At 47.1% G+C, this 23,673-nt stretch overlaps 1 protein-coding gene across 1 annotated transcript in view; it reads left to right on the top strand.

The window, feature by feature from the left end:
• CARHSP1 (calcium regulated heat stable protein 1) overlaps positions 1-23,673 on the top strand; it is a 37,133-nt gene that overhangs the window by 11,518 nt on the left and 1,942 nt on the right. The window contains exons 2-3 of the mRNA XM_021539932.3: positions 7,058-7,243; positions 11,611-11,733. Of these exons, the coding sequence (XP_021395607.1) occupies positions 7,071-7,243; positions 11,611-11,733 (296 nt within the window). The 5' untranslated portion in view covers positions 7,058-7,070. The remainder of the gene's footprint in view (positions 1-7,057; positions 7,244-11,610; positions 11,734-23,673) is intronic.

Raw genomic sequence — 23,673 nt, 5'->3', positions numbered from 1 at the left:
TATGGCTTCTTCTTTGGCAGTGGGGCTGAAAGACAGAGACTTTTTAGATCCTTGGAATTATCAATATCACAGATTCCAACAGGGAGCAGCTGGGCACTGCTGTGTGTGGTGTCCCTGCTGGCACAGGAACAGCCAGGGCTGGACCTGGCAGCTCGCACAGCAAGCAGCTGGCAGAGCAGAAGCAAGGCAAGGTGCTGGGTATCTCAGCCCAGGCTGGTGCTGGCTCGGTGCCCTGGGTGTGCTGTGAGCATCAGCTGCACAGGGTGGGTGTGACAGCCACAGGGCACTCCACCTGTCTGGTTGCTGACAGGCTGTGGTGTCCCGCCCAGGTGAGAACCCCCCTTTTCCTGCTGTCATTTTAATAAATACTTGATTACATTAGCCCATACTATAGGTGCACAGCAAATGAAGTCACTGGGCAACACTTGCACCTATTTACCACCATCATCTTCAACCATCATCTTCAGCCTTGCCTGGAAGAGCTCCCAGAGGAGGATGCTTGTCTGGAGCCTGTCACTGCTTGCCCAGGCTCTCCATGAGCTGGGGAGAGTTTTCCACCTCTTGCACTGTTCTTTAAACAAAAGGAGCTGGATAAGTGAGATTTTATAAGCAAACTGAAGGCTTGGGCTTGTCGTGTGAGTGTGAGGGGAGGTGTGGAGGTCTTGGGACAGCTGGGTGCCATTCCCAGCACTGTCCTGAGGAAGCTGCTTTGCCACTGGCTGCTGCTGTGTTCTGCTCCCTCTGAAGTGTGTTTTTACAAGAGGCAGGATGGAACCTGGTCCTTCCCATGTGACTGTGCACATTCTGTCCCCATGGCAGCTGGCAGTACATCTGTTACAGCCTCCTGTGCTCACTTACCTGCTGAGGACTCTGGCTAGCTCTGCCCAGCTTGGAGCAATAAGTTTGTGCATCTTCAATCATGGCAAATACTGGATTTCCAGTGAGAGAGGATCCTGATTCCTCTGTATTTTTGATAAAATGAGCCACAGGATATCATCATATATCCTTCAGTATAATCCCAAACCAGTTGAAACACATACTTTATCTGACTAACCGCTCAGTTCCTTCACCTAAACTTTTTTTTTAAAGTGTACCTACCAGCTTTGATAGACAATGGAAAACATGGGGCTGCAGGAATTCCTCATCTCTATCAATGTGCTGTATAAGCTGCTGCTGCTGAGTTCCTCCCCATCCCTCTTTGTGATCCCTGCTGTGCAGTGTGGGTTTGTGCTTCCTTCAGGCACAGGCACTGCTCCCTGCAGGAGCAGAAGGGCACCCCAGCATTTGGGGACAAAGGGTTCACTGCTGAGATTGCTTGGGAATAGCTGCTACTGTTTGTAAACCAAGCCATGTTTTAATCCAAATGAATTTGTACACCCAAACAAGCTATAGAAATTTTCCCTGTTTTATTTTGCCTACCTTACAATTAGGCTTTTACTGGACGTGTCCTGGTCTCCATTAAGTGACAAATGACTCCGGTATGTGGGCTCCCTGCAGCCTCCAAGAGCATCGTGTGTATACTGGAATCCTCTGGGACAGGTCACATGCGTGTTGCAACTCCTCTGAGTTTCAGTGCTAATTGAAATACCGGCACTAATTGTGGAAAGCTCGTCATGCAGACGAAGCCGGAAGGGGAAGCTCTCGGAAGCTGTTTGGTAACAGGTTGTGTTTGGGAAATGCTTCACCCTGTGGTGCTGGGATGCTCACAGGGCTGGGATCCTTGTGTGCACGGGCTCCCAGTGCCAGAAGGGGCTTTGGAAGGGGCTCCAGGGAGGAGCAGTGCTGTGGCTGGTGCTCAGGCACTGTGGGTCTCAGATTCAGTCAAAGAAAGAAACTGAGAGTTTCTAGCCAGGCAAAAGCCTGGGAAAGAGCTGGGAAATAATGTAAATAATTTTTTATATCTCTTGTTCTTCACCTTGTTTATAGTTAAGTTCTATCAGTGTGTGTCAAGCACTCTGCACCAATGCTGTGGGTTGTTTTCACTTCAGAACCAATAGATTTGATCCTTGTGAAGCTCTGTATAAAAGAGCAATGTATTTTGAACAAATCAGAGTTTTACACTCAACAGCCTTCTGAGTCAGAGCCTCTTCATTCCTGTCCTGCCTCGACAACAACACAGGAACCTCAGAGAGGAGCTGGGAGCTGCTGCAGGACTGGGGCCACCCTCAGTCCCTCACCTTTACCAGGGCACAGAGCAGGGAGTCCTGGTGCCTTCACTCTCTCAGAGATTCTCTCAGACTTCTTCTCCTGCTGAGAAGAAGTTTTCTAGGTGTCAGCAGAAGAGCAGGTGAAGCTGAGGGGTTTATCTGCACAGCTTCCTTAGAGATGGAAAGAAATGCAGCTGCACAGAATGAATTTGGAAACTAGGATGTTTGAAAGTGAAAATTTAAAAAAGTAAACAGTTTCTGGTGTTGTTTCTAAATCCAGGAAAAACCCAGAAAACAACCAGATTTTAAAATGTCTTTTAGATGTATTTTCCAGATTCCTTTTAGAGAATGAAATGAAAGAGGATTTGCAGAACCTGCATCTGAAAACAGCTGCTCCTGGGGAGCTTTGTACTGTCTTTGAGGAAAAACCCTCATTTTCCAGGCAAACATGGCCACTGCTGTCCTGTTCCTGGACCATTGTGGTACCAGCTGAAAGCAGCTCCTCCAGACAGGGCTTTTTCCAGATTAAGGAGGCCAGAAAAAGCATTTTCTCCATGCTGGAGCACTGAAGGATGCAAAGCAACACTCCCTGGGGATGTTCCCTGTGCCCGTTCACTGGAGGTGTTGCAGTCTGTGATGTGAAATGGAAACCATTCATAGATGGGGAGATTTCATGGAGCCTGTCACCCTGCCACATCCATTTGGACTATTTCCAGGCATTTACATGAATTAAAAGTGAGATAAGATTTCTGTGATAGCGTTGTGCTGGTCAGAATGGATAACTTCCCCAAACCTGATATTTTTAGGGTATTTCTAGAGGTATGGTGCAGACTTTAAGAGAAATAGGATGTACAGCTATATAGAGAAATTACGGTGACATTTATATACCCCCAACCTTATAACTTCTATAGTTTTTAAAAGTTATTTTTCATGGAGAATTTCAGAAATTTCTTCTGCATGTATTGTGCTCTTTGTTGTTCACTTGTTACAGGTGCTTTGTAGGCCACTTGTTGCAGATGACATTTTGAGGCCTCTTTCTGCACACATTGGCCAATTTTTCTAAAAAAGGTTTGGTAAAAAAATGAGATATTTTTGCTTTGAAGTGTTAAATTAATCTATTTTTGCCATGATGCTACTGTAATTTATTTATATTCCAGTTTGGTGCATTCCTAAACATAAATATTAAGAAAAAAAAAATCACGTTGGAGAAAGATAAATGATGCATGTTGAAATATGGGGCAATTTCAGGGTAATGTGGCACGTGGCTGGAGTTTCCTAAAGAGCCTGAAAACATCACCACCTTACATCATGCTCTGTAAATCCCCGCAGGCAGAGGTTTTGCTGGCTCAGGCAGAGCAGAGCTGCTGTCTGTGCTGTCCCTGCTCATGGCCTGGCTGGGATCTCGCCCTGCTGGGCTTCCTGCAGTGCTGGCTCTGCTGAGCAGTGCAGGCACAGGGGCTGGGTGCTCCTGCAGCTCTTGGTGGCTGCACTGCTGCTGCTCTTGGGCTTTGTGGGATGCTGTCCTTGCCATGGCCCAGGGGAGAGTGCTGGCTGGGCTGGAGGGACAGGGAAAAACCTAATGGACCTGGGCTGGGAGATGTAGGGGGCTTCTGAGAGATGGGGGAGAGTGGGTTTGGTCAGCTAGTCACAGAGTCAGAAAGAGAGGAAGGAATTTGTGGGTGCTGAGGAAGGGCTGGTAGACAGCCACCCATGTTCCAGGGGTGATCCTTGGTTTAGAGGAGTCAGTTCAGAGCCCAGGATAACAGCTGGAAAACATCTCTGAAGACTGCTGGTGGCTGCCTTAGGAAGGCAAAGCATTTGCGAGGAGGCGGCTGGGAGGCCTGGGGTGTGGGTTTGGTTTTGTTTTGTGTTTTTGCTGTAGGCTTCCTGTGTCAACACTGCCCGGCCTCCAGCTGCGCCTTGCCTGCCAGTGGGGAGAGTGTCTCTGCTCCTGCAGGAGGGCTGCCAAGGGAAATGAGCTAATCCCTGCTTGAGCAACGTCAACAAGTGGCCACACCAGCAGGAACTGAGACAGCCCAGCTGCACCTTTGTCTCTGTAAGGGTCCTGGAGAGCTGATCTGCTGCCGAGGGGCGCGGGAGCTGCTGCCATCCTGCTGTACGCACACGGCTCAGCTCGGTCACTCAGCCTCCCATGCTTGCATTGTGCCTGGGTTGTACAGCTGTCAGAGAGGCCTGAGAGGCAGAGGGATGAGCCAGTGCACTCCCCTGTGCAGAGATGCACCCTACTGCCCATGCAGGCTGAGCTGCAGCACGGGCACAGGCTCCCCTGGCTGCTCTCTGCATCCCCCATGTGCTGGCTGCTTGTGGTGGAGGTGAAGCAAAGTGTGGCTGCTCTCCTCTCCCTCTCCCTCTCCCTCTCCCTCTCCCTCTCCCTCTCCCTCTCCCTCTCCCTCTCCCTCTCCCTCTCCCTCTCCCTCTCCCTCTCCCTCTCCCTCTCCCTCTCCCTCTCCCTCTCCCTCTCCCTCTCCTCCCAGCTTTCAGCTGAGTTTGTTTGGGTCAGCTCTCACCCAGCTCTGTGTGTGGCTCATCTCTCACCCAGCTCTGTGTTTGGGTCAGCTCTCATCCACTTCTGAGCACAATGCAGGGCTCGTGTAATAGAAGTGATGAGAGTCGAGGCTATTCACCCACCTTTGCCGTGGGCAGAGAACAAAAAGGACATTTGTATGGTGACAAGGTACTGAATGTTCTACATCGCTGTTTTATTTTGTGTACAGAGCAGAGGGCTCCAAAATAATATAAATGGGAACAATAACATACGGTAGCACACTTCTAATTCCATTTAGTCTTTATTTGTAAATATTTTTGTGGTTTGTCTGTGTTTTAATGAAAGGAGGGAAAATTCTGCCTCTCTAGCCTTGTTTGAGGAAGGGGATGGGCAGCACTCTGGTTGTATTGCAGTAGATGGGTGAAGACTCTGCATTTTGCTTGTCACCTGACAAGCTGGTTTATATTTAGATGAGGAGAGAAAGCATGAGATTCTAAAAGCTGTGTTTTCACTTGTGCCAGCCCATGTGTGCTGAGTTATTAGAATTAAGTTTTAATTGTTTGCTCTTATTTTTCCTGCGACTTACTAGGGCTATGGTCCTGCTGTGTCAAGCACATTCCTTGAAAGCCAGGTGTCCAGAGGTCTTTAGAAACTTGAGACTTCTTCTGTACCAGCCAGAACAGCAGGTCTATTTTGAGGAGGAGGAAGTTTGGAAAATCCTGACCCTTTGGTGTTATCTTCTTGGTCTGAGCTGAGCACTGTGCTGTGACACTGGGCAGGGCATTAGCTCATGGGGGACAGATACCATCCATATTTGAAATTCCATCCCTAAAGCTGGGGTTTTGTTCTCAGCTGAGCTGCTTTTGAGAACAGTGAGGAAAGCTCAATCTGGTAGAGGAGGGAGTATGACTGACTATTCACTTCTATCTTCTGAGCACCCTGAGCAATTAAAGACAAAAGCCTTTGTTCCCTGGTGACTTCATTCTTAAGAAGCCTTTTTAATTTTAGTCTTTATATTTTCAGAAAGAAATAATATGGATTTGTCATTGACAAGAAGGCTGCATCTCTCAAATGTCATGTCAAGGATCCACTTCATAATTCATGGGCTGGGGAGTGTGGGTGTCAAGAGGAGGGTGTATAATGGGTATGAGAGATTCCAGTTCAATTAAACTATTGGTCTTAAAGGCAGATTTTCTTGCCTTCATGATATTTTCTTGACTCAGATCGCCACATTTTTTGCTAACTCATCCAGATAACCAGATAATTTTAGTCTTCTTAAGTAAGACTGTAGTGTGTTATTGGTTATTTTTGCAAATCATCTTCCCCTTTCAGTGTGGATGGGGACTTGCGTAGTAATACCAGAGCAGTGTTGGTTATTTCCTCTTATTTCTGCCACTGCTGCTGTAAGCCATGCGTTTGTGTGTGTAGAAGTGCTGCTGTTTGTGGTCCTGCTCTTTGCATGGATTCTGGGAGTTCTGCTTTTGTGTGATGAGATGCATTGCTGTTGGTGTGCTGAGAAGGGGATCTTCTCCTTCCTCTGCTGCAGGACCTGAGCAAGAGCAAACCTGAGGCTGCTGGGGGTCTGAATGGAGATGTGGGCTGCTGGCTTCCTAGCTGCTGGGAGACTGTGGCAGACTCGGACCTCCCAGAGGGGATTGCTGGGTCTGCCAGATCTCCCCAGGCAGGAGGGGTCACCTCCTCAGGGCTGGCACTGCCTGCCAGCTTTGCCTGTGCTCCTGCCCCAGGCAGAGTACATCAGCTGGCTGCCTGGCAGCCTGAAGGGATTAAGGAGCACTCCTCTGATTCTCTTCTCACAGTCAAGCTGGAGGTGTTAGGAGCTGACAGAGCTGTGTTAATAAGTGAGCAGCAGCAGCAATGAAGTTATCCTGGTGATCACACACCAAAACCAACCTGCAGCACTGGAGGTGCAGCTTTATCTCAGCATTTCTTCTTTCTTGTGACGTGTGTTTGTGTGCAGATGCAGGAGCTCCTCTGAGCTGCCTGTGGTCACAGCCCATCTGCCTGTGGTCACAGCCCCATCAGTCTGGAAGGTGTGTGGGGCACACCATGACCAAGATCTGGGGCACACCATGACCAAGATGTGGGGCTCAGCTGTGGCTCAGGAGCCTGTGAGTGAGGCAGGAGTGAACAAATGCATTAGTTGTGGAGGAATCCATTTGCAGAGGAGCTTCCTAGTACAGCTGACAAAACTGTGACATTTGGAAAGAAATAAACTTTACAAACCATCAGCTCAATGGTACAGAGCAGGAGCTGGTGGTGGAGCCGTGTCCGTGTGTCCGTCTGCAGGAAGCGAGTCGCGTTCTTACAGAGCAGCTTTGCGAGCGTTCGCGGCATTGATGACAATTCCCGTTTCGGGCTAAATCAGGTCTCTTCCTCTCTCCAGGCTCTCCTCAGGGATGTCTTCCGAGCCCCCCGCATCCTCCTCGCAGCCGTCGCCTGGCTGTCCCCCGTCGCCCGGCTCGCTGCAGGTGCCCGAGGGCCGGCGGCCGCGGGAGCGCTCCCCGTCGCCCCTGCGGGGGTACCTGATCCCCAGCCCGCTGCCCACGCGCCGCACCCGGACCTTCTCGGCGTGAGTACCGCCCGGCGGCGCAGGCCTTCGTTAGTGATCAGCTCTTTATTAAAAAGTCAGCTCGGCAGGGCTGTTGTAGCTTTCCCGGTAGCCGAAGGGTGAGAAGGCGTGCAGAGTTTTTGTGCAGAGTCTGTCCCTGGAGTCTCCGTGGCACACAAGAGGTGTCCAGTCTGTATCTGAAATCCCCGCAGACCGTCCTCTCCACCTGGCACACTGGTAGCCAAAGGTGAAGAGGTGTCCAGTCTGTATCTGAAGTCCCAGCAGACCATCCTCTCTCCTTTCCTCCTGGCACACTGGTAGCCACAGGGTGAGGGGATGTGAAGAGCCTGCTACCAAAATCCAGCAGCAGCAATCCCTCTCCTTCCCTCCTGGTAACACCAGGAAGAGTGTCTTCTTTCCTTGTGCCGGCTTCCCACAGCCCAGCCCAGTCTGGTCCTCTGCAGGTCATGGTGACAGGTCAAACACAGACTAGGGATGGGGTTCCCTTTTCCCCAACCAGCACACCCATCCAGCCCCCTCCACTGTGCCCATCTTTTTCATTTAGGGGTGGTTTTCATCCCCAAAACCCCCTCCCATGATTCCACTGGATTATTTTCATCCCGGTCCTAGTGTGGGTGGGGGTGTAGGTGATTCCTAGGAGCAATTAGCTAATTAACATTTCAATGTCAGTACTTAGTTCGAGCCAAGTGTCCCAGCCAGGCTGTTTTGTTCATGAAACACACCACTCACTTGGGTTTTCAAATTTTTAGCGTTTAGTAATAATAATGAAATGGTTATAAAAATAATCATACAATTAGAGTAATAAAGTTTAGAGTTAGGACAATTGCAAGACAATAAAAAGAAAAGAATTGCGGACGTCCGGATGCTCTTGGACACTTAAGTCACAAAAAACATCCCTTGTGAACAAAGGGATCACCCTCAAAACAATGCACTGTTTCATATATCCTTCATGGTTATGCATACATTCTATTTAAAACAAGAAGCTCTGTCTGTTGTATGTCAACTGTTTCCTTTAATCCCCATGGCATCTTCAAGTCTGAGCAAGGCCTGAAGAAATTAGCTTCTTCTGATAAGAAAACCACAAATTCCTCTTCTCTGGAAAATTTAGGTGCTCCTCAAAGCGAATATCTCATTCCTTAAAAAAAAACCCTTCACATACATAGGTTCTACTTCAACATTATGTTGTAACCTAAAACTATATTTAACAGACTACTTAAGAGAATTAATACAGCATAACTTTCTAACATTACACATATAATATTAATTGTAACATTTGCAAAAAGCCAATCATAAAATATGCAGTTTTCACACTGCCAAAGGCAGCTCTGGGCCAGAGTGGGGCTTGTGTTTGAGTGTGCTTTGTGATACTCTTCACCAAGAGGATGCTTTAGACTTTTAGTCCAAATGTCCTATAGTTTTTCAATGCTGTGTTTTACTAAAGGGTGTTCAAAGTTTCTTGGCTCTTTAATACAAAAGTTTTACAGGGAGGGGAAAACACACCAAGATTTTTCAAGACAGAGTTAGTTGCCTGAAGTTTTGTGTCACTTCAGACATTGGGTTGTGGCTTCCAGGACCAGTTTGTGTTGATTCTTCCTTCTCAGAGCCAGATATTTTTTTTTTTTTTTTTTTTTTTTCATGATTTCTCTTTTCACTGCACCTGAAGTGCTGGACCAAACCTCACTGGAAGTTTTAGGTTTTTCACTCCTGATACCTGTGCTAACGCCATCAGTTACATTTTAGGGATACTCCATCACTTTTCAGAGGAAAGTGTTTCCTTGTTTCATTTTCTTGTTCAGCTTTCATACCTTCATTTTAGGATTGCTCAAATAGACCTGTTAAAGAATATGCTGATTATCAGGGTGTGACCCCTATCTTTTTCTCTAAGGTTTTCTGTATGAAGTTTTCCATGAAATGAGGTAATATTTGTTGCTTTTTGTAGTTCTTTGAGGTAGTGATCTTTCAGCAGAGAACAGAGCTGCTTTCCCTGAGCTTTCCTGGGCCCCATGGTGCTGTGCAGGCTCCTGTGAGCCCTGTCCAAAGGGAGCTTCTCCCCAGAGCAGCAGCAGAGGATGGTTTGGCCATTGCAAAGAATTCCCAGTGCCTGTCAGGGCCTCCCAGTGAGGGGTTGACGTGAAGAAGGCAACGTGGGCTTCTTTCTTCATCTCAGAGCCTTTGAATCAGGATACAGTGTGAAGCTTCTGCCACAGCCTTTTGTTTCTGTATGAGGAAGGTCTGGCAGTGCTGAGTGAATGCTGTGGCAGTAAGAGCTCAGCCCCACAGCCAGCCTCTTTTGGACCACTCACTCTGGTTTGTGTGCTTCTCCCCTTTTGCTTCTTGCAGTGTTATCCAGCTCTTTTCTTCCAGAGTTATCCATGAGGATTTAAATAATAACAGTCTCACTGATGCTTCATATTATTACTTCTGAATTCTAAATGAGGCAAAAAAAGAAGAGGAGCAGAAGAAAAGTTTATATGTTGTCAGTTCCAGGAGCCTTTAAATGCCCTGAACTTTCTGATGGAAGTAGATGGCTAAAAAGAACATAATTGACTTAATAATTGGGGTTGCCCTTGAAAAGCAAGTCCAAGCTAGCTTGCTTCAGTGCCATGTTAATAATGAACTCTTTGTAAATCTTCTCAGCTGTTAATCTTAGTTTGGTTCTTACAAAAAGAAATAATTTGTTATTTGGCTTCCACAGTTCTTTAATCATTAATTAGTGTAGGAATCTTGCTGTATTTGTTTGCCCTGAAAAACAGAATAACTCTGAATTTTTGTGTGTGTGTGTTCTCTTTAAACAAGAGGACCTCTAGGTGAGCACTTGTATAAAGAGATGAATGTGACAAACAGTGGCTTATTATTCAGTGGGATTATTTAATATTGGTTCACTGGGAGTGGGGGGCCTCATCCCCTACAGTGCCATATCTCTTTGAAAGATGTAATTGAACTTTAATAGCTTGTTTAGGACAGTGAGTGCTTTTCTGTGTAACAAGCACTTGTGAGGTCAAGTGTGTTGACAGCTTTATAGAGCTGGAAATGAAGTGATTTAATGGAGATTTCTTTCTTTAGCACTTTAAACTGCATTTCTTTATTGTTAGTTTGATTTAAGGAACAAAGATGTTGCCATTTTTTGAAAGCAATTTCATTGAGACTTCAGTAAAATTTAAACATTTGGTACAGTGATTTTCAAATTGCCATGATGCATGTAACCAAATGGCCACACTGTCATTGTGTTTGAAGAATTGCACCAAAATCCTCTTCTAGCATGGAACTTGCTGGATACTCCTGGCCTGAAGAAGGTTCTGATCTAACAATGCTCAGAGTAAACCCTGTAATATGTCTAAACCAGTTGGTTTTCATTAGTGGAAGTGGATCCCTGGATCCAAACCCTGGATCAGTGTATTTGATGCAGAAAAGGATTTAACCACAAAATTTTCAGGACAAGTCAGGTTTTTTGATGGCAGTATTGGAGATTACAGGTTTTGCAAATGTGTCTCATTTTAAAATACAGGTCACATGGCAGTGGAGGAGTTCAGGCATGAGTCTTGCTATTATGCACTACAGCTGTGCTCACACTTCCTGTGAAATCTGTGACAGCACAACACTTAGGTGCACACTGCTACTCCCAAACTCATCAAAGGCAGAACATTCTTACATTTAGTATGGTGTCTGGAGGTGGAAGATTCTTACATTTAGTTTGGTGTCTGGAAGAAAGCATGGTGCTGTGACATTCACATTTTCTGGACAGAGAGACATAATTCTGTCTCTCAGAATTTTTTGGAGAAGCACAGAAAGAAGATGAGAAAACAATCTTTATCTCTGCTCCTTTGTTTCCCCATGTGGAATGTGGTGTGGAGATTGTTCACCTGCAGTGATGCTGGGTTGGATTCTGATGAAGTTGTTTGGGTTCAATGAGCAATTGGATCCAGCTGTGCTTGGGCTCAGCACAGAGTCACAAGTTTGAGTTAGGTAAGTAAGAAGTAAGTATGTAGAATAGTTAGGTAAGTAAGAAGTAACTATGTAAAATAGTATCTCTTTAAATAGTATATTAATGTAATATAGTATAGTTTTAATAAAGCAGAGCTTTCAGCCTTCTGATCTGGAGGCAGACATCATAATTTCTTCCCTGATCCGGGGTTTGCCACATTTTTACTCTATGGTGCAGTGATGAAGCAGTTGAATTCAAGATGGCAACAGATGCATTCTAGTGCTAGCAAACATCATCTCAGTCTGTGTGTCCCTTCCAGAGGCCCCAGGCAAAGCCTGTGCAGTGAGAGCTGAGCAGCTCAGGGAGGGAGGAGGGCTTGGCCAGCCGTGCCTTGTGCCCGCGGGAGCGTGCCCGCTCTGAGCTGCTCTTTGTGTTCCTCCTGCAGCACGGTGCGAGCCTCCGAGGGGCCCGTCTACAAAGGGGTCTGCAAGTGCTTCTGCCGCTCCAAGGGCCACGGCTTCATCACCCCTGCGGACGGAGGCCCCGACATCTTCGTGCACATCTCCGAGTGAGTTCTGTGTGCCCAGGGAGGCTGCAGCTCTGCTTTCCTTCCTTACCAAATGCTTTCACATTTCAAACACAAGACTGGTTTATAATCTGCCACCCTCACTCCAGCAAAGAGGGGTTATGCAGATGTTACTGCAGCGATTGATTATGCAGTTCTTTTCCTGTATTATTATAAATCTGTTGAGTTAAAAACTAGAAGATGATCCTTAAATCTCTTAGAATAGGCTATGAGTTTTGCTCAGACCCAGAAACCTGCATTCACCTGAAGCAAATATTCCATGCAGTGTCTAGTTTTAATGTAAAGATTTACAACACTGAAAATTCATTACTTTTACTTTGCACTACTTGTACCATTACTAAACTAAAGGTTAATTGCCTTTACTGTTGAGAAAAGTCACACTTTATTACTTCCTTGAATTTATCTAGCTTAGGTTGTAAGCAATTTATAGTTAAAGCTTTCTCTGTTAAGGGGTTCATTAGTGCTTGAACCCTTTTTGTCCTGAACACACTGAGAACCACCCGCTCTGAATTTACCTTTTGATAAACTAAGCAGATAAAGTTTTTTAAGTCCCTTGCTGAGAATTTTTCTCCAGTCTAAGCCAGTCTTTGCAGCATACTTAGAAAAGAGACTGAAGAATTTAAATGTAATTTTAAGACTATACACTGTACGCACACTTTCAGTGTAAGGAGATAAAATCTCCCGCAGTTCTGCTCTGTTTCCCTTTCTGCACATCCCATAATCCCATTAGCCCTTTATCCCCAGTCTTTGCAGAGCTGCTTACCCGCTGTGACCCCAGCATCCTCTGCAGTGGCAAAGTTTGGCGCAGTCCCAGATCCAGCCTGGCATTCCCAGCCGTGGCTGCATTCCTGATTCCTGGACTCCTGCTGAGGCTGCAGAGCTGCACATCCCATGGGACAGCCCTGCCTGCCCAGGAATGCCCAGCACACCCCATGCCTGCACTGCCCTTGCTGTTTATGGCTTGGCTAATCTGCAAGGTTTAATGGGCAATTTTAATATTTGTTCCTAGGCTGGGTGTTGACTGGTGTTGGGGCTGCTGGTCTGTGAGGGGGTGTGTGTTAAGATTGCTTGATGTTTGTTCTCCTGTAACCTCTTCTAGATCTACCACCAGTTTTATTTTACCTATTATTTGCAGTATTGAAGCTGTATAATCCTTATTTGTTCTTCAGAGAGGTTATGCAGTGGCAAGTCAACAAAAGCCTTACCAAAACCCACTCACATTGCCCCAGCTGTCTTTCCTGGTTGTGTGTGCAGCATGTCCTTGGAGAAGGAGCACTTGGCTTTCCTCCAGGTTTCTGGAATGTTACTGCACAGTGGGCATTGACAACCCAAAGCTCTGTAGGGCTCAAGGGTGCAAATAGGCTCAGTGGTCTGACTTGTGTTCCACCCAAAGAAGTGACATTTAATATCTCCTTTCTCTTTTGTCTGATGCAAAAGCACTATTTCTCCTCATTTCCTGAATAACTTAAAAATAGCATTTCCTATGTCACAATTTAAAAAATTTAACTGTGAACATCTAGTCTGACCTATACAGTTACTGATCAGCAGGGGCTTAGTTACAACAGCCTTCTCACAGAAACATGAATTTTCAGCCTTCTAATGAATTCCTTTTAAAGAACTGTCTATTTTCAGTCCTGTTTTTTTTTTCCCCTGTACATTTTCTCTTCCCATTAGTTCAGTAAAATTTTCTTCAGTTATGTGAAATTACTCATTTTAAAACCCCGGAGGTTACTTTTCGCTTGTGGTTGCTGTTTTGTTTGTCTGTACAAAATGTGAACTGCTCTTTCAGGTTCCTGTCCTATGGCCCAGCACATCTTTCTGTCTTGGACTTGATTCTGGATGCACAAGGTGTTCCTGCCCTCAGTTCCCCTCCACTCAGCAGAAACTCCAGTGATGGTTTTTCTGTTTCCCTCTTTAAGACTCCCATATGTCTCCTATGCTGAGGTCCAAGTGACATGACAGAAATAACTTTGTGTGCTGTGATTTTTGGTGCTCTGTGCGAGGCCCCCGAGGCAGGAGTCCCCTCCCGTGGCTGTTCTGTTGGTGTATGGATCCCATCTGCTCCCGGGCTGCTTTGGCTGGGAGCGCTGGAGTTACCAACCCTGAGTGTGCCCTGCTGCCTCCTCCCACCACCCACTCCCTCCTCCCCAAAGCACCACTGAATGAGTCAAAAGGTTGTAAAAGTTTATGGCCAGCCACAAGTCTGGAGGTGTGTTCAGTGTGTTTGTTTGGCTGTCACAGGAGGTCTCTGCCCTGGCACCGCCCGTGTCTGGGGAAGCTGGGGCAGGGAGGGCTGAGAGGGGCAGAGCTGCTCTGTGGGCAGGGGGTGAGAGGCTCTGGCCCCTCAGACACAGCCCAGCCACGGGACCAGCCTGGCTCTGCTCTCAGCTGGGTCATTTCAGAGCAGTGCTCACACCCGGGGCAGGCTCCCCGTGCTGTGTGTCCCTGCAGGGCACCTCCTGTACCCCATCCACTGCTGGGAGGCACCTGTACCTTTCTGGCAGAGCCTTTGCCCAACCCATGGCTGGCAGGTCCAGTGCTGAGGCTCCTCTGCCTCCCTGGGGATCTTCTCCTGCCACAAGCAGGCTCTGAGCCCTTTGTGGTGTTTGCCTGGCTTGGCTTTCAACATGGACCTCCACTTCTCCCCCCATCTCCACAGTGGGCAAACCATGCCCTTCTTCTTGTAGAAACTTTGTGTGTTCAAAGACTCTTTTCCTTGCTCTTTCAGAAACATCTTACAAGTTCAAGTTCCTATGGATTTGGTAGGACTGAAGTGTTTTGTGTTTTTACATCTTCTCTAGGTCGATTCTGCTCTCTTGAAGTCAACAGCAATTTTTCTATTGTACCAGGAATGGGCCACTGTTTTAAATGTTTCATATGTAGGTACTGTCTCAGAGCTTCAGCTCAAAAATAGCGGATGTTTCTGCCTCAACCTGTTAGTGAAAAGTGCTATTATTGAAGCACTGAAGGTTTCAGCACATTGTGTTCTTTAATTACTCAGAGTATATTTGACTTGCTGGAAACAGCTTTTAGTGCTGGAGGGTGATGGTATCACTGTCTTAATTCTGATGCAAGGCAACACTGGAAGGACAAATTAGTAATGCCTTTCATTTCAGTTTATTTCCCAGTTAATCTGATAGATTGCTCTGTGTTAACTGGAATTGCTTTTTGTGGCAGCATTCTGTAACCAGGCCTGTGGCTCAGGGGACTCCAGTGATTCTGCTTTGTACAGTGTGAGTTTTGAGATCCTCCTCATGTTTATAAAGTGATTTTTTTTCTATCTATTTATTCAGTTAAATCTGGATGTGAGAGAGGTGTTAGCCTGTTCATGTCTCAGTGTGCTATAGGCATCTTCTTGTGAAATGAAAGCGGATTGTTCCTCCTGAATTCTTCCCAAAAGCTGGGGTTTCAGGAGCTTGGATAAAATGGTTATGCCAGTTTGGATTCACTAAGCTGTGATGGAGGTTTTAAGCACAGGGACCAGCTGCCTATCTCGCAGATTATTATGATTTTCAACATATATATTTAATTTGAGGAATTACATTATTTTCTTCCCTAAGCTTTGAGGAGCTGTGAGGTTACACTTTAGTGAAAATGTCTTCCATAGGATAGGATGTCTGTTTCATGTAGGTTTCCTTATTTTTTGTAAGATAGTAACAACACTTAGGTTGGCATTTCCTTTCTATAAGTGAGCATTAGCCCTAAAACAAAGTCAAATGTATGTGGCACTCAAAAGCTTCACTTGATGTCTGCAAAATTTTCTGTGTATCTGTGCATGAATGTGGACATGTAGACATGTTTTATGAGTGGAACTTGCACCAAAGCTGCTTTATTGAGTTGGACTTAAGAGATGTGGGTAGAAATATAGAATCACAGAATTGTTAGGATTGGAAGGAGCCTGTGGAGAGCATCTAGTCCAATGCCCCTGCCAAGGCAAGGTCAGCCAGAGCAGGGTACACAGGGGTGCATCCAGGTGGGTTTGGAATGTCTTCAGACAAGGAAGAAATCATCTCCTCCCTGGGCAAAACCTTCAACATAAAGAATTTCTTCTTCATGATGAGGTGGAACTTGCTGTGTTTGGTTTATGGCCATTGCTCCTTGTCCTGTTGCTGGACACCACTGGAAAGAGCCTGGCACCATTCTTTTGGCAGCTGCCTTTGAGAGCATTAAATCTAATGAGATCCCACTCAGTCCTCTCTTCTCCAAACTAACCAGACCCAGCTCCTGCAGTTTCTCCTCACAGGATGCTGCAGACCCCTCAGCATCTTTGTGGCCTCTGCTGGGCTCTCTCTGGCAGCTCCTTGTCATTCTCCTGAGCAGCCCAGACCTGGACACAGAGCTGCAGATGTGCCCCAGCAGGGCTGAGCAGAGGGCAGGGTCACCTCCCTGCCCTGCTGGCCGCACTCCCCCCAAGCATCCCGGGGTTCCCCCTGGCCCCAGGGCACACTGCTGGCTCCTGGTCAGCTTGGCACCCACCAGCACCCCGAGGTCATTCCCTGCAGAGCTGCTCTCCAGTGGGGCAGCCCCAGCCTGTCCTGGTGCTTGGGGTCATCCCTCCCTGCCTGCAGAACCTGCACTGGCCTTTGCTGAACCTCTCTGCCCAGCTCTCCAGCCTGCCAGGGTCTGGCTGGATGGCAGCACGGCCTTTGAAAGGTGCTTTTTGTCTGCCTGGCTTTGTTTGAATGAGTGGCTCTGAAGGCTGCAGAGATGATTTGTTTTGGTGTTTGATAACACTTGTGTGGAGCCTCTTCTCTTTTTTAACTGATTGGGTACAAGTGAATCCTGTTTGCTTGTGCTTACTGGAGACAGTTCTCAACTTGGTATAAATAGCTGTGCTGGGGAAATGTCATGGCTCTTTGGTGGGATGAGGTTTTGTTTTTCCCAGATTCATACTTCACCCCTCTGTAGAACAAACACAAAATGTGCTTGCTGTACTGAATATAAAGCCCTAGCTGGCAAGCATGGAGGCAGAGGAGTTGCTGAGATAGTAATTCCAGATAACATCTCTGGAAAGCAGGAAGCAAAGGCAAATTCATTTGCCTGGAGTGAAATTTTTTAAAAAGCCCATAATTGCATTTTTAATAGTGACATGTACTGTTAATGCTTTCATTTCCACCAGCCTGTAAGATGATCCACTGTCACCAAATGGATGGTGGTGTTTCAGCATCAGTGTGAGAGCTCTATCCTCCTGTTTGTCACCTCCTTGGCTCGTGTTCCGTCCTAGGAGTAAGTCAGCTCTCCCAGACACTCCCTGGTGTGGCTGTCACTGGCTCTTTCACCCTCTTGCTGTTCCACCTGTAGCTGTGGGATGTTCCCAGAGAGCAGACAGGGACTCCCTGCAGTGCTGGCTGCTGCTCTCCCCTGCCAGGGGCTGCCTGTGCACACAGGTTCACATCAGCTTCCCTGCCCAGCTGGGCTGCTGAGGGGTGGGGGAGCAGATCGAGGTGGAGCACTGCACCCACTCTTCTGCTTCCCCAGAGCATTTGGGAGTGGCACACCGTGGAGACTGGTTTGTGCTCCAGGCCTTTGCACTTATCTGGGATTTGGCCTGAAGCCTGTGAACCTGCAAGGGCAAGGCAAGGAGGTGGCTCACCAGAGAGCAGTGATGGATGAATGACCACACTCAGATTTTTTTAAGATTTTATTTTGCAAAAGCAGCATATTTAATGAGAGAGAAAAAACATGCAGTGCTTGTGGGTTTTCTGCAGTTTGCCAGCACTTGGCTCTGAAGGGGAAAATGCTGCATTGCAGAGAGGCCTGCAGGCTGTCCTTCAGGCTGGATTCCTGACCCCGTGGGAGTGATGGCTCTGGAGAATTGATGCTGTGCTTCCCCAGGGACACTGGCACACAGCAGCCCCGGGTCCCTGGGGCATCCTGTGCTTGCTGTGCTTTACTTCTCCATTGTGGTGATCTCAGGTTTTGCCTCCAGTGTCTGTAACTCAGCAGGGCTGAACACTGAGGGCTCTGGCTGGGCTCCCAGGTGGGGATGGTCCCTTTCTGCTGTTGCATTCCAGCTGCTGGCTATGCTGGAGATGTTCTGTCAGCTGCATCTTCCTGCAGGGAGAACCCAGCTGTGCCCCTGCTGCACCGAGGAGCTGGCCCTGAGCTACTTGTGGCCATGGAGAGATCATCCTTTCATGCTCATTCCTTTCCTCTGATTTCCTGCCAGATCACTGGTTGGTGCAGAGCATTAGTGCCACATCTCCTGGCTTCTCCGTGGTGCTTTTCCTCTGGTGGAGTGGAACAATATGGCTTGGAAATTACCTGATAGTTCTAAATGATCTGAGAGCTGCATCTGAGCTGAGAGATCAAACTTCTCTGGCTTTTCTGTGAACTACCAGCAAAACAGTTTCTGCAACCAACTGCTCTGGGAGTGCTGTATGATTGCCTTCAAAACACTGGATGACTTATGTGCTTTGAACAGCACACATCCTTCCTGGTGTGCTCCCTTTCTGATGCTTTGCTGCAGGGTGAAGTGCCTGAAAAAGCAGATTATCTGGGGCAGGAAGGAGAGGGAGCAGAATTCCAGATCTTTCTTGAAAGGGGTTTGGAAATGAATAGAACATGGATAATCTTTTTCCTAAGGGTTCTCCACCACCCCAGTTGGCTCAGAAAACTCACTTTGCAGTGGTGCATGCAGGAGAGTCAGGTTCTTGTGGTCATTGCAGAGAAGTTTTCCCAGAATCTTCCCCTAAAGGATCCAGGCAGTGATAGGTGAGAGCCAAGGCTGGCACTGCAGCAGTGGCTGCTGGAGGATGGGGTGAGCTCAGGATGTGGCTGCCCCAGCTTTGGGTCCCAGATGCACACAGCAGTGGGGTGGTGAGGGGATCCAGGCTGGGTGTCTGCAGGGACAGCTGCCTTTGGCTGAGCCCACAGGGGCATCCCTGCAAAGCTCTCTCCTGTTCCTTCCTCACAGGGTGTCTGTGCTCCTGGGCTTGAATTAGCTGCTGGAAGTAGATTTGGAGCCATAACTATCCCTGAATGGGGATTCAAGCACCATGGCCCAGTGGAGAACTGGGCAAGAGGATGGTGCATCCACTGACCTGGGAGAGAAGTGCAGCTCCTGGGAAGTTTTCTCTGCAGCAGCTCAGGGACCAGGGAGCCCTGGAGCAGAGACCTTGGCTATTAACTGCTGGGATTCTGCAGTGTCTGAGCCTCTTTCCACTTGTCTGCCCCAGCCACGAGTGTGGCTGGTGGGGAGAGGCAGCCCTGCTGCTGCCAGCCAGCTCCCTGAGGTCACTGCTGGCTTTGTGGTGGCTCCTGGGGCCCTTGGCTTGCACAGGGGATGCATGGCAGAGCATTTGGGATTAGTAACTCACAATGGTTCATTATTCTGTTGTAACTTGCTGTTAAAAACACCTCAGGTTTCTTGAGGCAAATGTTGAGGTGTTAAATGAGCTTTAAGAAGCCCAGGAGGTAACAGAGCCCATGGAAGGGCTCCATGGTGTGATCCATGGCAGGCTTGGTCACCAGCAAGGCTCAGAAATCACTGAAAACTCTTGTTCCAAAATGTTTCCACGTGACTTTGGCTTGGTCCCAAGAGGTTTAACTAGAATCCTGGAATATGAATAGCAGCTGTGAGAAGGAAGAACTAGAACATTCCTTATTTAGGTAATTTCCTAATAACCTCCCAGTTCCCTAAAAATAGTGCAGGATAAAATGCTCCACCACACCAGGCTGGCACTGAGCTGGGAAATGGGAGTTGCTGGATAATCTAAAACTCACTCTATTGTGTCTCTCTCTGACTCTAACATCAGGAAGCATTTCCTATTTTTAGCTTGAATTTGAAGTTGTTGAAGTGTCTTGAGATTCCTGGGTATGTAGATACTCATTATTTTGAATTGAAAGTGCACTCCAATACCTCAAATAGCAGTGGAAACCTCCACATTCCTCTAAATCAACATTTAATATATATGGAGGGTGAAAGTAAAAAATACAGATCTAAAATTATTTAATCAATATGTACCATCAAAAAAGTCCATGTTTAACTTCCTTTACCAAAATTTCCAGGTAACTTGCATTGGTTACAGAATGTCTGTTGTAGGCTGAGTCTGTCCCAAGAACTCTGTTTACTCTCTCTTATCTTTTCCAGCTCATTTCCTGCCCAGTGCTTAAGTTTTGCCTCCTGCTGGGGGATCTTCCCCCAGCTCTGTGTGGGGCTTTGCTCAGCCCCTCTGGAGAGCCATCCTATTGTTCTTTCTGGATGCCACCACAAGCACTGCACAATCTGGATGTTGTTTTTTTCTCCTTCCAAGCATCCCAGGTAGTGATGGCAGGGCTGCAGTGAGTCTGTAGCTGTCCCAGAAGCAGCTTTCTGTGGCAGACACTGCCAGGGGACACTGTTCACTCTCAGCTCTGCTCAGGCAGACCAGGACCTTTGTCCTCTCGGTGGCAGTGATGATCTCGTATTTGTGAGGCACCAAGAGTAGCTAGTGATCACAAACCTGCAGGAGACAAAAGAATATCTGATCTGCGGGAAGAAAGTTTAAAGGCCAAAAGCAGAAAATTAAATTGGAGATGTCAGTGTGGCCACAACCTTTATGCACAGCTGTGCAAGGACAGGCCTTGCTGGGGTAAGGTCACCTCAACAAGTGAGGAAAGACAGCAAAGTAAGGATTAGGTGAAGCTGTCCTGGGGTTGAATGAGGTTTTATCACAAGCTCCAGTCACCTGTAGTGTCAGCTTGGATAAGCAGTGAAACCCAGAGAGGATCTGATGCTGTCAGCATAATGCTCAGCCCTGCAATGAATGCTCTCTAGCAGAGAAAAGTGCACCTCTGGTGTGGGTAATGCTCAGGGCTCTGCAGATCCTGGGGATGATCTGATTTGTTCAGTAGAATGAACTCATATTAACAAGTATTTAACCTCATGATTCAGCATAGGAATGGGTCAGCAGATATTTTGGTTTATTTCTTTTTCCTTGGCAGACCAGGGGCTCACACAGGCCCCCAGCAGTGAGCTCCCGAGGCCTGAGGGCCGTGGTGGCTTTCAGTGACAGCTGAGTGTGCCCTGCACCCTGGGCCTTGGCTTCTCCTCTCCCTGCAGTGTGGGGGTATTACCCATGGTCTGTGTGTGGGTACTGGCTCACTTGGTCTTATTTCTTGGAAAAGTTGCAGGAACACTTCGTTACCAGTGTACCTGCAACACACATCTGGCCAGAACCTGTCCAGGTACATATTCATATTTCCATTTTAAACAAAACACACCCTAACAAAACATCCATCCTTTTTAACGCTCAAGCTGTACTTCTTCCTCACTTGATTTTGAATATTCAAGTGATACCTAATTTACCTCCATTTTTCAGGAGCTTAAAGCTTTTTTGTATTGGTGCTTCAAGAGACTGTGAATCCACTTTCCTTTTGCATTAACCATATTTACCTACTTTTGCAGATTTCAAGCGTTTATTTTACTAACTGTGGCTTATCCTGTTTTACAGGAGGTTTTAAAAAACACGTTAGGTCCCTGTTTGTTAAAAATAAAAGATGTTTCAGCCAAACCCGAGATCCCTTCCTGGGCAGGGCATCCGTTTGGTTGGGTGGCTGTGCAGTGGTGACAGGTTCCTGCTGCCTGCTTTAGTTTTAGTGCTTTTACATCTATAGAAGATTTTTTTTTTTTTTTCTTTGCAACAAAAGATCAAGAAAGTCAAGAGGTTTATGTAGGAAAGGTGATGTCATTTTTTTAATATATCATTTTTATTTTCACTTCTGGTTTGAGTCTTTCAACCCTTTCCTGTGTCTCTTCTTGGGGCTTTGTGTCCCCTCCTCAGATTCCAGTACATCCTTTCTGCAAAACTGCTGTTTCAATGTCAGGGTAAACTTCTGGGTCCTGGGTCTTTGGTGGCAAATTCCTTTGGCGCAAGAAAAGGTAAATTAGTTTCTGCTGCTGGAAGGACAGTAAGGGTTGGGTGTGCAATCCCTTCACACCTGAAAGGATCTTAAACCTGTTGGGACTGGGGGAAGTGGGGCATGGATGCAGGCAGTGGCTGGGGAGGACAGGCACAGCAAAGGTCAGGGGTGGGAGCTTGAGCAGAGCCTGTCCAGGGTGATCCTGGGCTGGGCTGACAGGGTGGCCTGGAGACTTTGGAAGTAAATAAAGGTCACTTGGATCAGCCTGCGTGGGTTGGAAAGGGCTGTCAGGTCTGATGAAGGAGGCTTTATCTTGATTTTTCTGCAAATATTTCTTCTGCCTTCAATTTACTCCCATTTTCCCAGGCACTGCTCTGAAGGGTTCAGCTTAGGACATGCCCTCCTGGGTCTGATTGCCACAGTCAGGGGCAGCTCTGGAGTAGAGGTATTTCCAGGGAAATAAAGTTTGAAGGACTTTATTCCCCCAAACATTTCAAACCCCAGGCCTTGAGAATGCCTTTAACTCCTTGTAGCAGGTTTTAGATTCATATTTAGATACAGGAGCATTTTCAATATCATGCTGATACAATCAGCTAGCAAACAATGACTTTTCTTTTGAATTTCCCATGGGAGAAGTCTTGATTTAGGGGTCATTTTTAGCTTCCCTTGTAGATGCCTGGTTACCCTGTCCTGTCTGGGTCCTGGCTGCTGCTTCACCACAGCCTGGCACAGCTCCCTGAGCTGCCCTTGCAGTGCAGGGGTCAGACAGGAGCCCTCCAAAGGGGAAGGGCTGGGGAGAGGCAGCGCTGTGGGTGGAGCTGGAGAAGTTTTGCAGAACTGTGAGGAGAAGCAAATTCTGATGTGAGGATAGAGCTGGCAGTAGGGGCCAGTGTGTTCACATCCTGTCAGTCCTGCCAGCCTTTCCTGCAATAGAAAAGCCCTGAGATTAATGGGTCACAAAATGAGAGTGGATAAAAAGGGCACTGCTAAAATCTGAGACCCCTGCTATTAACAAAACATGGGGTAAAATTCCTGGGTGGGGTGAGCATGCTCTCTGTGTGCTCTCAGAGAAGGCAAATATAAAATTCAGTGGTGCACTACAAACTTCTGACCTAGACCACTTTTTTTTCTTTCCTGGACACAAGTCTGGACTCCAGTGTAAGAGGAGTTCACAAGCAAGCCTCACCAATAAGGCATCCAGTAGAATTTATCAGTGTTGATCTCTTCCCAAATACAGACACTGCAGAGAACCTTCACTGAGAAATGTAGAGCCTAGGCTGACAGGGCAGAGAAAGCTGAGCATGGGCTGGAGTAAGGTACATGTAAAGAAAGGTGAAGTGGCATCTTGTGCACTGTCAGAGCTCACGGCAGTGCAGGAGGGAGGAATCTCTGCCAGCGGCCAGTGGCACGTGCTGGGATTTTTATTACAAAGCTCTGATCTCAAACGCAGTGGGGAGGTGAGGAGGGCTGTTTGCAGTTCTCTGTTTCATCAGCACCTTGTTCTGAACAGAAGGTGAAGCTCTTTTGGCATCTCCCAGTGATTCCAAACACGGGCTCACGTGCAGTAGCAAATGCACAGTGCAGGTCTTGCAGCATCCCCTGGCATCACTCTGGGGGATGCCAGCTGGAGCCTTCTGGAAGTCTCCCTGAGTGTTGGGTGAGTGTTTCTGCAGGCTAACACATCAGGATAGCAGAACTCTCTTTTCTCACACCAAGTAATTTGAAATATTTGATGTCATATCTCACTTGGGCTCTTTTTTTCTTTTTTCCACAAACTGTGTTATGGTGGAGCATTCTTAAGGTAAAAATCTTGTCATTACATGGTACAATTATTTTTTAGAAAAAATGAAAAAAAAAACCCAACTTAAACTTCAAAAGCTTAAGTGAGAAGTGGGGAAAAACCAACCAAAAAGAGATCAATTTTAGTTTAAAAACCATATCCCCAAAGTAAGTGGCAGCCAGTGGCAGCCCTGCCCTCTAGTGCTGTTGCAAGTGAGGTGCTGGTGCACAGCTCTCAGTCCAAGCCTGGGCTCACCTGAGTATTCTTCAAGGCAGATTAGCGTGGGGATTTTTGTGGGT

The sequence above is a fragment of the Lonchura striata genome, chromosome 16, assembly GCF_046129695.1.
Source record: "Lonchura striata isolate bLonStr1 chromosome 16, bLonStr1.mat, whole genome shotgun sequence".
Classification (NCBI taxonomy): domain Eukaryota; kingdom Metazoa; phylum Chordata; class Aves; order Passeriformes; family Estrildidae; genus Lonchura; species Lonchura striata.
Note: the sequence above shows the minus strand (reverse complement) of the source record. Positions and strands in the feature narration are given on the sequence as shown.